General features: G+C 42.2%; 1 protein-coding gene across 3 annotated transcripts in view; it reads left to right on the top strand.

Annotated features, from left to right (window-relative positions):
- gmds (GDP-mannose 4,6-dehydratase) overlaps positions 1-16628 on the top strand; it is a 180752-nt gene that overhangs the window by 135219 nt on the left and 28905 nt on the right. For 2 of the 3 annotated variants that reach the window (XM_040127795.1, XM_040127794.1), the window contains exons 8-9: positions 5562-5680; positions 6770-6866. The exons of the other annotated variant lie outside the window; for it this stretch is intronic. In XM_040127795.1, the coding sequence (XP_039983729.1) occupies positions 5562-5680; positions 6770-6866 (216 nt within the window). The remainder of the gene's footprint in view (positions 1-5561; positions 5681-6769; positions 6867-16628) is intronic. 3 annotated transcript variants of the gene reach the window in all.

Raw genomic sequence — 16628 nt, 5'->3', positions numbered from 1 at the left:
TATTATTTTTCTTTAAGAAACTTCTTAGACATTTTAGCCTTTTTTATACAGCAAGGAAACCGAGAATCTGGATCTGTTTTCAGCCTGAGGACTCTGAATTAACACACATGTCACAAAACATCCCCTTTGCTGTAAGACACTTATTCCCTACCGGCCTCGAAGATGCTGTTCTGTAATAGCGTCTAGGACAAGCTGATCTACAGGGATTGATAAAGTGACACCGGGTTTTTATTCAATTTAGTAAGTATTAGTGATCGAGAGGTTAGGACCTGAAAGAGCGTATTTTTTGCAGTGGTGAGAGTGCACTTTGTGACCTGTACAGGAATATTCCGAGTCAGCAGGCTGCCTTTGGTTTGTACCAGGGATTTTCCCGCAGCCTGATAGCTTTGGTCGTGCTCTATCTGTGCTCTATCTGACAGGGGCATATGGAAAGGATTTAATATAATACACGTTAAGGGGGAAAAAAAAGAAAGTAGTGGCAGCCACCGCACTGTTCTCTATAAGCTAGTGCTGAATTGTCATTAGATAATTTATTAGTCATCTGCAAATTTGCTGATTCTTCAAATGTGAAGAATAGCTGCGTTTTCCAGCTTTATATGATTATAAATGGACTAACCGTTTATTTTGTGACTGCTGTTAAAATCCTGTATTTTTTCGGCTCCCCATTTTATACACTTGCAATTATGTTGCAGCAGGTTTCCTTAAATGGCAGCTGTTTGAACCTGTCATTGTCAGCTGGGGATGGACTGGGATATTTTATCGTATCTGACTCCTTCAACTTTTTAAGTAGTATTGGTTTGGTTCTGTTTAATTTTATGTTACATGTTTTATGGCTGTCTTCTAACATCTTGGGACCATGTTGGAAATAAGCGGTGTTACTTTATAATGGTATCCCCTTGGTTTGGTTCGTTTTGTAGATTTTAAAAAAAAACCTCCAACAAACTGAAAAATTATATTATATTCTACAATTTAAAACTAAAAGATGGACATTCAAAGGCCTAAAGCTAATTTAAAACTAAGTTAGAATACATTTGTGTCATCTAGCTTAATGACTACCTAAATGTAGTCGAGGGTGCATGGGTACAAATAAAGGATAAAATAAGCAGGTAGGGAAGGTCAATTTCTGAGGGACTAAATAACTGACGCACCAAAGTATTTCATCATATTGATGTAAAAATCCTGTTAATCCAATTATCCCATAAAAAAATCCCAAATAACCGTGTTTGAATTTTCTCGCCTTGGTAGTCAAACTGACAAAGATGGCCACAAGAACCAAAATGCAGATTTCTCATCAGAAATGCGTGATGCCACAGACACTATACATCCGCGTTTTCCTACAGTCTGTGAACAAACCGCAGCATTTGAACTTTGGTCACCATGGTTTCCCCTTGTGTGTGTCAGAATACAATTCAGGTAAAGAGGTTCGGGGTGGTTGCAGGGGTCGGTAGGTTTCTGTCTCTGAGCTGGGGTAGAGTGTGGCCGTGTGAACAGGAAGGTGCGGGTTCAGTGTGAAGGGGTGGACCTCTGAGCTGTTTAAAATGTAGCTAATGAAGCAGCGCAGTCCTAAGAGAGACTGAGGGAGGGAGGGGTGGCGTTGGAAGAAGAGAAAAAGACAGAAGGGGAAAGGGGGGAAAAGGTAAATAAAGGAGGAAGAGGAACGGAGGGAGGGGGATGATGTAAAGGAGCCAAAGAAAAAGACGGAGTACTTAAACGTGGAGCCAGTGCTCTGCCCTTAACTGTTATCGCTGAGCAGGCTGAGAAGAATAAACCACAGTCTCCTGTTATTTCATTGAGCGTCGTCCCCACTACAATAAGTAGAATATACACATCATATCATTTATTACATTTCCCGGTTAAAAATCAGCAGAGGCCATATCACTCAGCTCCTGCTGTAAACATTTTCTCTAGCTGCAAGAGAAGCCAAGCTGCCTTCCCAAATCCCATCATCACAGCCATCCAGTTTACTACGGGCCACACATTCATCAGTGTGGTCATTACAAGTTTAAATAATCAGCCAGTCAGATGATCAAAACAGTATTACAGTGTCCGTGTCAGTGTTGATGAGATGAATCATTTTGAAGCGGCAGAACATGAATTCACTTCTGAATAAATCCTCAGGCCAGATCTAAAGTGTCTAAATTGTTTTTGAATTGCAATATCTTTATTTATTTTTACACATAGTTGTGTAATATGTGGGCTGCGACTAATGATCATTTATATTATCGGGAAATCATCTTGTGTATTCAGTGTTTAATTTAGAAAATGGCCAAAAAATACCTTCAAAAAAAAATGTCTATCACAGTTTCTCAGAGTCCGAAGGGACGTCTTTAAATTGCTCATCTTGTCTGGCCAGCCGTCTAAAACCCAGACATATTCAATTTATAATTATATATAATAGAGAATAGCAGAAAATCTCTACATTTTAAAAGTCAAAATGTCAAATAATGTTTGGCATTTTGCTTAGAAAATGAATCAAATACCCAAATCGCAGTTGTTTTGCTCTTTGCTTAATGTGTTTTTATCACTGTCCATCAGTATCCCGTGGAGCACTTTGCACCATGCTCTCTTACAATAAATACATAATCTAAAATATAGAAATAATAAAGAAAAATCCCTTTAGGTGTTTATTTGGAAAGCGTGCACTTTCGATTTTTAATGGCATTAGCTCTTGTTTCTTTTTTTAAGTTTGAATGGATTTATTAGACAAATGTGGTTTTGTAAGATAATCCACTTTTCCTGTCAATTTACCAAGGACAAAATGTGGAAGCAATTGGAAACACAGATTCTGGTGGAGCTTTGGTTGTGGAAAAATGAACATGCTTCCATTGGTTCGTTCCACTGTCAGTCACACACGGAGGTGCCGACATGGGCTTGTGTTAGCAGTGTGAGAATCTGGTTTGTTCATCAGGGGCCAGAGGGTGAGAGGTCAGAGGTCAGGCTCAGGGGAGCCATCAGCCTCGAGCGGTCAGGTGACCCTGAACGATCCTGAGATAGGACGGCCTCACCTCCCCGAGGAGGAGCATTCCATCACTGCTAGTGTGTGTGTGTGTGTGTGTTTGAGAAGGCAGTTGGTACATATATGACAGCATACCTTTTTGATGAGAGATTGGTTGATTAGTTTCTTTTTTTTTTCAGCAGAACAAAATATCAGTTGCTTGATCCATCGGTCTTTCTCACCGACACTTTTGTCCAGAGCAAGATATCGTTGCCGTGAAATGAATTTGTTGCCATGGTCCCCAGAAGATAACTTCCGATGATTTTCTTGACCTTCTGACCCTCTGTCCGGTCAGACTGTCTAGACGAAATTTACCCCTGGACCAACGCCGTGGTTCATGATAAAGTGTCTCAAAAACAAATTGCCAGATTTACATTAAACTTGCTGTGGATACGGGGCTCGCGTATTATTTACCTTCATACTCGGGTGACACCCTGACATTTCCTCTAGCACCACCATATAGCAAAAAATTCTGCTCATGCAAATGAAATATCTAAATCTAATGGGCAGAATGCTATGAAACTTACTGAGCACATCTATGCTCTAGAGTGGACAAGCCCGTTACAGAATCAAAGAATCATCAACAGGGTTTTTCCATCATGTGCTTATGTTTTCTGGGGTGTAATGAACTTTGAAGCTTCTATGAGCTGCTGCTGGGAATCTAGGTTTTTAGGCTTTTTTCTTTTTTCCTTTTTTCCCTGTGTGAGTACATGTGTGTCTGCAGGAGACGCACCTATGACTACTATTGCAGAGGGAACATAGGAGTTGCTAAATTTGCAGAGTGAGAGAGCCAGCCTCTGCTTTGTCCAACTTTACCACATAAAACATACTGATGTGGCTGGCTGGAACACACACAGGACACACACACAGCACACACACACACACACACACACACACACACACACACACACACGCACTCCATTCAGTACAAATCCAAGTAGAGCAAATAAACTGGGCTGATGTGCTCCTCAGAGAGCGCGACAGGCAAAGTCTTTAAGTCACCTGAGTAGAGAGAGAGGAAGCCAACTCTCCACCTTCCTGCTGTCCTGTCTGGATTACAGCTCTGCTCTGCTGTAGAGAACTCGCAGTTTTTAAACTGTGTGTGGCTGGGCACGTGTGTGGGATAACACATGCGATACCACTAGGGTCAGCCACAGCTGCCTGGCAGTGTACATGTATAGTGTTTACAATATGGGGGAACACAGCTACTGCCCAGCATTGTGGCTACAATTTCATTTCTGCAAGTGTTTTTCCATACAACAGAAAAAGGTAAAGGTGCCTGTTAGATGTTCACCCGAACCTCTGTAAGCACCTGTCACATTTTAGCTCTGCAGCTAATCAGGTCACTCTAGGTGCTGCTTCTTTTACAGTTTCTCCCGACGGTTTTTTAAACATTGGATGACGGGTCTGTGAAAAGCTTTAATTGTGAACCATTGACAGGAAGTGTTATGTTTTCATCAAGAGACTCAACTTAGAAGAATCGATGAGAAACCAGCGAGTTTTCGACTTGAGGTTGTTTTTGCATGATTATTTATGTGGACCGGTTATTTAAGGGCAAACACTGAAGAGTCGCACAATATCTTGCCATTTATGACTGTTTATGGCAACTCAAACCTGCTGAATATAAAGGTGGTTTGTTATTCCAGCATACATATTTATTTGTTTGTTTATTTATTTATTTTACTAAAGTAGTATATTAAGAATCTGACCCAGGAATAGATACTATAAGAGCTAAAATCAATTAGCACGGTCAGGATGGCCAAAATCTCAAATATACCCAACCCAATCGCACACTTGTACACTGTAAAGGCCAGAAAATGAAAGTACTCCTTGGACATTGTGTCTCTGTCTTCCTCACTGTGCAGGCGTTAGACAGACAGGCAGACAAACAAAAGCTGTCTGTCTCTGTCTGTCTCCCTCTCTCTTTGTGTTCCTGGCAAGCCTCTTCTAATCAGGCTGGACGTGCCAGGGGTCATCAGCTCTGACCTGCTGGCTCTGGTTCACCATAAATATTATGGGACCACGCACAGACGCCCTCGCTGGCTGTTTAATATAGTGCCGAGTCCATTAAGGGACCCGGGCTATCAGCTTTCACTGGGGTATATAGGCTAATAATAATGCTGCCTACGCTGTGTAGTTAGAAATATCGAACACAAGTGGGGATGGTGGAAGATGTTGTAGTTTTATTTCTAGAACTTTATCGTCTCCTTATTTTGGCTATTAACTTTTCATCTTGTTTTAAACTGTTGGGCCGTGTCAGTTTTCTACAAATCTGTTTGCGTGCATATGTTCATGTGCATTCATGGCCACATGTGCGAATCTGTGTGTGCCAGCAGCATATTGGGCCTGTGGGAGTGCTCCGTCCTCCTTTCCCACACTATGCGTCCCATGAGCCCTTGCGGTGACGTCAGGACAGAGGTACGGGCGAATGCCCCGCTCAGAGGTCACAGGTTCACTTCCTGTATATCAGGATTGAGTTGGGCAGTGTCCAGTCTGAAGCGTCAAACTGTCTTTATGGCCTCTCAGCGGTTTCACCTCTCTGTCTGTGTCTGTGTGTCTCTTTCAGGCGATGTGGCTGATGCTGCAACAGCAGGAGCCAGAGGATTTCGTCATAGCGACAGGCGAGGTGCACAGTGTGAGGGAGTTTGTAGAGAAGGCCTTCAAACATGTGGGGAAGACTGTTGTGTGAGTGCAAAGACACACACACACACACACACACAAGGCCCTTTCAGGTATGCATTTCCATGAATGTTCCATCAGTTTTCTATTTTGGTCTCATGTGCGAATGAGTCCTTGAGTCACTTCTCTGTAAAAGTCATGACAGCAGTCTTACTAGGTCATGTAGTACATTTCTGTAACACCGCCAGTGTAGCGCAAGTCTGAATTGAATGTCTTCGCATTCAACAGGTCACAGCATGGAAAAGTTTAATACAAATGAGCATCTTGTTTCGCCTTCTTAAGAGCACTGTAATAAATGTGTCTCTTATTTAGGATTAGTTCAAATCAGTCTACTAAAACAAAATTTTGCAGATAAGCCCATTTAAACATGTAGACATACTCCTCATACTTTAGCAGAGCCTAAAAACATGTTAATATTGAGGGTTTTACTCCATAGCAGTGAGGTGCAAAAACACCTCAGAAATCCAAATTACTCATCAGACCAAGTCCTAAATTTCAACTTTGTTCCGCTTTGACATGTTAAATTTCTCTATATATAAATTAAATGACAGCCACAACCTCACGTTTCATCATTTTCTTATCTGTTCTTTGGTGCTGTTGGACTGTAATGACAAAAGGAAATGTATTAGGGGAAGCACTGTTTGGTATTACTAAGCCATGGAAATAAACAGAAATTCAAATGCTGATTTGTAAAATCCATCACTGTTGCAGCCAAGAGAACTGAGATTGTACTTTTTCCCTCATGTTATTTTGCATTTGCAATGTCAAATAGGGAATATATGTTTTGTAAAGTCATGGGAAAGCTTCTGTCACTCAATCAGTGCTGCATCTCAGTCCCCCTCCTCTAGCTCACCTCTCATTCACCTCCCTCTTGTGTCCTGGAAGACACAGACATGTTGGTGAGGGTGTGTGTGACTGTTCGCAATGCCTGTTGCGTTGAATTGAGAAAAAAGGCGTGTGACATGTTTTGTCTGCACGAGACGTTAAAGAAACAAACTGCGCAAGAAATAATCAGGGAGACAGTGCAACGGTCAGCTGAATCTTTGAGCCGCTGTGGGAAAATGTTCCCTCCTGTTAAGATTTGTCTGTTTCCAGGTGGGAGGGAAAGGATGAGAAGGAGGTCGGCCGCTGTCAGGAGACAGGGGTGGTACATGTGAAGGTGGACCCCAAATACTTCCGACCCACCGAAGTGGTAAGTCAGGTTTCTCCCTCTTTTTGTGTGTGCATGCAGTGCATATGTATGTGTTGTCTGCCTTGTTTAAAATATTGCACTGGCCTGAATTTGGTTTTGCTGGCCTCTGTCAATGACCAATTCAAGCATTAATATCTTCCTAGTGAAATAATATCAATCAAACCTTTACTTTACGTTATGTTGCAAGATTATTTTGTACAATAGCGTAACATGACATAACCACATGGTGCCTTGGTATCCATCACCCCCTCCTCTCCCTGTGTTTTCTATTCCTCTGCACTCTCATATTACCAAATAAAGGCAAAATTACCTATAAATGTATGTAACACACACACACGTACACGCACACGCACACGCACTTACAACTGGCAACTGGCCTGAACACCTTTAGATTCTGGCTACAGTTACAGCCGGGTCGACGGCAGTTGTCCTCGTCATACGTGTTTGTGTGTGGTGGTGGTGCTGGTGCTGTTGATTTCTGCCGTGAGCGAGCTCAACTGACAAACTACCATGATCTTCACAGTTATTTGTACGTTTGACTGTGGAGATTTATAAGAAACAAAAGCCTTTCCTCATAACTACAGCCAAAGCTAACATCACGTAATCATGATAACCTAGAGGACCATACTGGTAGTTTTGCCTTGGTTGTACTTTATTATTGCCAGCCTTTTTTTTTTTTTTTTTCCAGGAGCTTTTTTTTTTTTTTTTTTTTCAGGTTTCTTTCTGATTTTTTTCTTGCTGCGCAGTTCATGTGGCAGAAATGCAGACAGTATAAACAAAATACACTTAGTGCCTTAGAATGAAGTTGGTCTACTATAATATGTCATTCATATAGTGCCATACAATTCATGACACAGCAAAGCACACATTTCCTGTTCTATATACCTGACCTTAACATGAATATAGCGTGTTTTCTCTGCATGTATCTGATTGCCGGTCATTGTGTCTGGGACCACACACTTATCACCCATAACGGGTCCAGCTGACAGGGCCGCTTATTGTATGCCTTTAAACAGCTGGAAACAGGCCAGTTCACCTCTTTAAAAGTAATGCAGGCTGCATCCTGCCAGTTAGAGCTGAATGGGTGCTCATATTCAGGCAAGCAACCTTGAAAAGTTTGCTTTAATAGTGAGGGTGTGAGTTGGATCCACCAACTCTGCTAGTGAAGAGAAATTTGCTGAGTGAAAGGCTTCTTTGATAGCGCAGGAGAAGCTTGTACAGGGACAAGAGTGGACAAGAATATCTGTGTTTGTAACAGCTGTGAGCATCCGAATCAAAAAAATGAGCCACTGTATCATCCATCCGTGTCTCTCAAGGTGTGAAGTGTCTCGGACATTTGGGAGGTCTTTCTCTCATCGATGTGCCCCAGGGGTATTGTGGCTGCTCCCTGTGGAGGGTGTAGGGTTACCCTGGGTTGTTGTGGCCGAGATTAACTGTCAGGTTCTCAGTTTAAAGCCGGGAGCGCCCCTCTGCTGAGCTTTGGCCTGGCAAGATTAGAGCTGAGATCCAGTTGAGTGATGGTGGAGGATTAGCAAGGAGGCCCTGCTGACTGACTGCTGAGGTGATGCAAGCATCGGTCACACACCTGGGCCGGTATTCTTTGTGCATGTTGGCTCATTCATCCAAGGTCCCAACTCTGAATCCACGCTGAAAACTAGTCCGGAGAGTCGTCAAGTCAGCCAACAGTGACCTGTCAGCAAAGACACAGTTGGGTATCACAAGCGCTTTTGCGATGCTTCGACAAATGGACAATATCTCCTGTAGTGTTGATGCCTAGTTTACCTAATGTGTTGATGCGTGATGACTAAGGAATGCAGTGCATGAAGATATCAGACAACACACTCTGTCAGTAAAGCTGGGACACTGGGTGAACTTTTGGGTGACTGCAGGTTTCATGTGTGACATCCACTCACACATGAAATTTATGCAGACAGCTTGGAAAGGTTTTTGAGACCAAAGCAGAGCAACAACAGAAAGCAAGACTTAATGTAAAGTATCCCGTCTCAAGAGTATTCTATAGACTCAGTGACCGTAAAAACAGAAAACCCTGCACACTGTCGTGCTATCTATTACAACTGCACCCTTCTATTCCAATGAAGACCCTGAAAGATGCCCTGTGGAGGTTTTTTTGTAAACAAACAAAAGTTATGTATAAATTCAGCCGCAACTCATTCTGTGTGTCATTGAGGTGTAACGAACGTGTTGAATGTACTGTATTTCCTTCCTCATAAAACGTTTACAAAGCTGATTTTTCATAAAAGTTTGAAACCAGCATCTTTACATCCATGTTTACTTGCGACGGTTGTCTTCTTCTCTGCCTTTGCTGCTGCGTTGCTAAGTATCTTGGCACATTACCGCCACCTGTCTATCATTGGAGTTGTGCCTCCACACGTGTGTGCATGCGACAAAAAAAAAAAAAAAACACAACAGGGACCCAGTTTTTATATGATCCTATCATTAACACCAGGTTGAACGCATATTTCAGGCCACATGAACATACAGGTGTCAGTTGTTGTGAGTTATGACACTAAAGATCCAAGATCTTGTCCTGCAGAGAATCAGTCAAAATTGACAGATGTGGTTTATACACAGAAACCATATACTGTGTCTGACCTTATTCCTCTTGTTCACATGTGGCACAGATCTAAATATTTATCATGAAGGTGTAAACTGGAAAACAGAATTGGTTTCCAGATCTATTTTGGGCCACACCGACACGTGGAAAGTAAAACCGGGGCAATTCAACCCCAGATCTCACTCCTTATTATTATTACTTCTTCCTTCCTCTAATATCAGATGGTGACTTGGCTTTGTTCGTAGATGAGGCCTGCATCTGAAGTTTGTCTGAAAGACTGTGATATGGGTCTATATTTAAAATACATGTGAGCAGGAAGCCAATAACTCAGAGAAAAGCAAAAATTCTGTAGTTGGTTTCCACACCTGTGAAAGATAATTTGCTGTTAATAATTATTTTCATTTGTGTTTTTTTTCCTCTTTATTTATGACGTCAACATATAGTGCAATAGGCCTTTCACAAGTTCTAAAAGCCAATGGGGATGACTTCAGATCTATCGTTTTGTACAGTCCAAAATCCTAAGATACTCAATTTACATTGATGTAAAACAGACAGAAGAAGAAAACCCTTGCATAAAAGAACCTGGAACCAGCAAATAACAGGCCTTTTTCTTAGTATTGAAGAATATATTTCTGGCATTTGACTCGTCGATTATTTGACCTACTGTTTTAGCTCAAGTGCATTTAGCCATTGTGTCTGCTTTTGGATTTGTCTTCCTGAACTGAAAATATTTGTGGTTGTCCCATTTTTTTAAGTGAATGAAGTTGAATGACTTGCAGTTTCTGTTAATGGAACATGTGTAGCTCAGTGGGAGCAGAGGGTAAAAGTCACAGGGATAATGAGAGGAAAACGGTTCAGTTACAGCGAGTGATTTCTCTGCCCTGTCTCACTATATCTTTATTTCTATGGTAGGGCTTAGGAGTGTTTAACCTCTGACCCCCTCAGACGGGAAGTGACTGACACCGGGCTCACAGCTCAGCATTGTGCCTCTCCTCAAGTGGAAATACCTGTCATCAAGTGTGTGTGTGTGTGTGTGTGTGTGTGTGTGTGTGTGTGTGTGTGTGTGTGTGTGTGTGTGTGTGTGTGTGTGTGTGTGTGTGTGTGTGCGTGCATTAAGAATTTAGCTGACTCAGACTCTTTCAGTGTCATGTTTGCTATTTAGGTGCAAGAAAATTAGGATCCGTGTGGGGCCCGTGTACAAAATGTGTGTGTGGCTGTACAATATAAAATGTGTGTGAGGAGTGTGTCCTCAGGCTGTGCGCTAATATATATGTAATTCATCATTATCCCTGTCAGTGTGTGTGTCTGACATGAGCTCATTTATCTCCCCAGCCCCATTGGACAGGAGTGAGCAACCAGGGAGGGTTGTGATGGGGGTTAACTATGCAGGTGTGCTCCACATGTGGCGCAAGTGTGTGTGTGTCTTTGTGTGCACTTGTCTGTGTTTATTTGGGATACGATGCCCCGAGGCTGCAGGGCTAACGGCGAGTTTGTCTGTGGTCAGGGAAGCTGTTTACGGATCTGAAACATTCTGGTTTAAAAGAAAGAAAGAAAAAAAAAAAGATAAATTTACCATCATTTTCTGCAGATAGTCGAATGTTAAAGTGAAAGACGTGTGGTTTGAAGCTGTCAGGGTTGTTTTGAGTAAAGCTGCAGGTAAATTTCAAACTGCACCAACTGTCATGGCTGCTGTTCGTTTCCATTGTATTGGCTTTGCAGAGGTGTCGATCACGCTTGTCAGCCCGTGGGTTTCTGCCAGTACTGAGGTTTGGCTCTGCTGAGAGGCCTCTGCCTGAGCCTTCGCAAAGGTGTGTCTCTGTGTGTTATGCTCTAGTGGTTATGATTGGTGTTGTTGCCAGGTGATACACAGTACCATGGCTTTGGAGAATTGTGGTGTGATCCGATGATTTCTACTGTCTGTTTCTCAGAGTTTTTTTAAGTCATTAAGAGATTTACAAGGCTGGAACTGATAACTAACTGTTTTGTGACATCCTCCTTTATTTACTGCGCGTGATTCATAATGGGAGCTACTACGATGTTCAAATCAACAGGGCATGGAAGGTGGAGGAAAAATAGGTCTATGAATCACTACAGTATAATCGATGAACTATGTGGAGTAATCTTGTGCTTAGGAGTGTGTGCGTGTGCTTTGCTGTCTTCAAATAGAACTCTTGAGGTTGTATTTTTGACATGGGAAGTCAAGAATGCTCGGGAACCAAGTGACAATAAAAATAGACACTGCCCTGAAACTTTTGCAGAAATGTCATGCATTTTATTGTCATGCCAGGAACGACAAAAGTGCAGACTACAAAAGCAATTACAAGGGTAGTGCTGTAATTTAATATTGCACCATGGAGCTGGGGTACTTAGGAGAGTTAGATTTAAAAAGGACGGATCCCAATTGTTGCAGCAGAGACTGAATTTTACTATAGCGTGGGTCAAACACCAAATATGCTGGACCCTGATGAACCCCAACTCAGACAAAATTGAGTCAACTGCAACCGCCCCAACCCCCGCCCAACAACACTCTTCTGTTAGCGGCTTTGCTATATATGAATCCTTACCTTATACTGTATACGTCTATGTAAAGTTTCCGCAATGGAATGGTTCTTTCCTCCCTGTTCAATGTGCAGTGAAACTTGGTCTGACCTTGGCTGCCTTCAGAATCACCTTAAAACTCCACCACTTTCCTCTTTCCCCGAAACGCATACTTTCATCAGCGAAAACATCTTTCCAAATCACACACTGAGACCGTGGTGAGTCACTTGAGCCAGTCCTCGATGTGCTGTTCATCATGTCTCTTCTTGATTCAGCTCCTGTACTTTCAAGCTGAAATGCTCTTGTTGTCAAAGATATCCTCATTTTGCTACTTTAAGTACCTTAATTGCCTCCATGAGCTGTGATTTACAGCAGCTGCTGCTGCTGCTGGTGGTGGCTACAATAACTGTCCTCCTGTTGTTTTCAGGACAGAGTTGAAAAACCTCTGCTATAATGCAACCCTCCCTGCCTGGTAAGCATCCATGCCCTTCACACTCCATACCCAGAGCTGGGTATATTTAAGTCTCAGTATACGTCACCCCTGCAGAAATGTTTTCAGTGCAGTAGTTTTATTTGACCTGAGATTTATAAAAAATAAAGGTCAAGTACAAGTTCAGTGCATTGGGGAGTTACCTAACAGCATGTCAAATGATTGATAGTCGATTTGGGGTTTTTTTAAAGCCTTTTCTCTCCTTCCCCTCATTTAAACTTCCACCCGAAATATCTATTGAATATCCCCGTTTGTATCAGTTAGTATTGGAAGCATTGATTGTTGATGTAGACATAGTTTTGGACCATTGTAATTCTGTTTGTCTGTGCACGAATACGTGCATATAGTAGAGTTGGTGTCTGTGCACATGTACACACTTGTGTGTGTGTGTCCATGCTAACGCACCCCGGCTGTCATACTTCCAAGTTCATGTGTCGCTGCAGGGTATAAACTGATGCAAGTTGAGAGACAGCTCTGGGGTTTTTGTCCTACCTCTCATGCAGAGGAGGAGGAGTGGTGGTGATAAATGGGAAGTTGTCTCTCTATCTGCCCCGTCGGTGTTCGCATATCTCTTCCACTGTCATTTTCTCAGCACCCCCTTTTGCACTCACGTCTCTGTCTCAATCACAGTGATGCAACAAGAATTGGTCGGCAACATGGGAATGTCCTTCCAGGCGAGATTATCCCCCTTTAAGAGTTCCAAAAACAGCAGACAGTTAATCAGATAATTTTAGAGTTTATAAAATGTTTGAAAAAAGTAAGAAACGCACATAATCGGGGCCCCAAGTCATAACTTGAAATTGCTTGTTTTGTCAGTCCAACTGTCCAAAAAACCCCAAGGTATTCAATTTAGAAAGATGTAAAAAAGAGAAAAGCAGCGCAGCCTAAAGTGAGAAGGTGGAATCCATGAATGCTTGACAAATGACTCCTAATATTAACCGATTGTTTTTCTCAACCAGTCAATTAATCTATAAATAATTTTAGCATATCATTGCATGATCATCACACTGACATCACTGCGGTTCATACTGGCATGTTTGAGAGCTTATTCGCCTCTGCGTTGTGTTTTGATTGACAGAGAGGGCTCACCTCCTCAGGTTCCCATGTATCAAGAAATACAAATGTAAATTAGGCTTAATTAGAGTCACGTACCAGCATTCCCTCCTGTGCAGTCATCTACTGTCAACACGTGACTGATTATCTTTTTGTTTCAAAAATGCAAGTTTATTCTTGCGCTGCACAAACAAGCATGAGAAGCAGGAGTGCTACATACCACTGTTGCTGCACGGGCCTGTGTGAGGCAGTGTCTCTGCTGCATACACGTAAACAGACACACAAAACACAGTTTGTCATTCCAGGTTAAGATTTATCTTTGTGTTCATGCAAAGACAGGAAAGACACTGATCAAATAAATCCTGTCTTATCTTTGCTCTGACCCTATGCAACATCCTGCTGCTGCATCAGATCTCATTCGAACTGGTTAGTGGTGCCATTGTTCGTTATTTTATCGCCTGTAAGAGTTTAAATTTCACATTTCTTCACACGGCCAAGACCAAATAAAAGAGTATGGCAGAAACTGGCATGAGATGATACCTGGCGAAATATGGGTTGCCTTCACACCTGTGCGATATTTACAGAGCAGTTGCTCTGCCTGTTTGGTTGTATCCAAACTGCAGGTAAGGATCAACCCCTAAATATAACCCTGTTGACACACCACACCTCTAGATCTGTCAACTGTCTGTTCATGAGTGTCTGTGCTTGTATGAAAGTCTCAATTCGAAACTTCCTCCTTGCTTTGGATGGCTGTCATTCCAGTAGTGAGACGTGCGTAAGACGCCAGAAACACACTTGGCCGCATATTCTCATACGTCATCATTGGATGCGGAGCTCAGACAATGGCTTCAGTTATCCAGGGGAATAAAGACAGTGGGTGTTGTATTAAACTTTTATTACTGTTGGCAAGCAGCGTCAACCCACCTTTTGAGATCATCATTGTGACAAAGACACACCTGACTGATCTTCTTATTAACTGATGTTCTGCGTTGTCAAGCGTTATTTAACTTAAAGGACATTTCTACTCATGGATACTTTGACACACTCAGATATCTTCAGTATGTGATATTGAATGCATTCTTTGCAGCTCTGATGAATTGTTGTGACCTGCCTCCCGCCTAGTGATCTCATGGGTTTCACAGAGCGTCCTTTGATTCCTCCCACAGGGGGGGCCTGAACTGAATAAAAAGGCGGACGTAGGAACATCATCTGCTAGCTAGCTAGAAAACTAGTTTGCAAAGCATTGGATTATTGAAAACCCCAGCTGGAGCCATCGCAGAGTGGCCGCAAGGCTCTGAGCCCTGACATGCATGCGTACAAGCACATGGCCCCGGTATCATAATCTTTAATGTGTGACGTATTTGATACACTATTTAACGTGAGCTAGCAGCATGGCGGATGAGGAGCTTGTGCCAAAAAAGGACTCGACTTCAGTAGTGTGGCAGTGGTTTGGTTATGCACAATCAGATATTTCTCAAAGCAAAGTTATCTGTAAACTTTATCGGCCAGTGGTCGGCACTTCCGGAGGTAATACGACAAATCTATTCAACCCCCTTTAAAGGAAGCATCCGAGGGAACACACTGATAGTGTTTCACTCAGGTCAGTGTGACCCCGCCCGAATCTATCCCACGAGTATCCCCCAAAACGTAAAAGAACGTTAAAACAGCAAACGATGGAGAGAGGTGACTGAGGCTGTGGGATTCTATGCAGCTAAGGATATGGTGCCATTCAAAGCCCTGGACAGCTTGTGATTTAAGACACTGATACACATGACCATTTTGAAAACAGTGATTTTAATGCAGTATTGTGTCTTAAATGGTGCAAATACCTAAATCCATAGGCTGGTTGGAAAAATTGTGACGAAAGATCGCAATTCAGAGCGTGGATTGTGATTGTGTGTTGAAAAGATTGTTTTGTGATTTTTTTTTTTTTGGGAGGACGGCCCACCCGTAGCCTTCATTATGCATAATGCTATTTACAGTCTAGAAATTCATTTTTGAACTATGTTTTGACGTAAAGTGTCCTTTGATTGAGTCTGAAATTCTATTGTGTACATCCTCAAGTTAAACAGTGAATTTCTCCCTGCATGTTTGCAGAATGTCAGTGCAAAAATATAAAAAGTTATAGAAAAAAGATCTTGCAGTCTGGACAGTTCAGAAAAGTAACCAAAGCTCCATTTGCAGCAGTTGTATTTAGGGCTAACCAAAGTTAGTTAACCGAAGAAAATCTTTTTCGACTGAAATCGTACCTACTCTTCAACTAATGGAAGAGGGGGAAAAAAATCTGCACGTTATCTCTAGATCAACTAAATCGGCCATAGTGTACTGAGTGCACTCCACCTGGTAGACTTGTTGGCCTAAATGAAGTATAAATAAACACAAAAAGCTGGTGTTTGCAGCACATTAAATCATTTTAACCTAATTATTTTATACTGAAATGACAACAACAGACTCAGAGCCTACCAGCGTGCACCTGCCCATATTGATATGTATTCCAAAAATAGAACTATATCCACTGGTGATCCCAGCACAAGAACTATTGAGGAATATTAACTCAAAGCCTCAAGCGTAAAACGCTAAAGTTGATGGAGCATCCTAACAGACACGTTAGCCTACCGTTTCTAGATGATCTGCCATGTTGGTTTTTGAGCTGTGATATGCAACCTGCTGTTTGCAAAGTTTACACTCGTCTTTTTGGGTCATCCGTTTTAACAAAATGCAGCCACAACGACAGCTTCTTTGACGTGGTGTCAATTAGTTTGGAACCGAATCTGAGTAAACGTCCAGTACACATTAAACAAGTTAGACCTAACAGTCTCCATTAGGTTTGGCGAGTTCAAACTTGTGTCATTTCATTGTCCGACCAATGAGAATTTGGTCGGACGAGAGCATATTGACCGACCGATCGACCAGTCGAACGAGAGACTACAACCCTACTTATACTTCAGATAGTCAGCTGCTGCTGCGCTTAACACATCTTTGTCCAGGTATTCAGAACACCAAGAAAAACACACAATCAAACAGCAAAACAGGCCACTGAATGCAGTGTATATTACCTGTGAGTTTATTGAGCACATGTTTCTAATTAATCGAAGGTGGACCATTG

Source organism: Xiphias gladius, chromosome 6, assembly GCF_016859285.1.
Source record: "Xiphias gladius isolate SHS-SW01 ecotype Sanya breed wild chromosome 6, ASM1685928v1, whole genome shotgun sequence".
NCBI lineage: Eukaryota > Metazoa > Chordata > Actinopteri > Istiophoriformes > Xiphiidae > Xiphias > Xiphias gladius.
The sequence above is the reverse complement of the archived record's forward strand: the minus strand, read 5'-3'. Positions and strand labels throughout refer to the sequence as shown.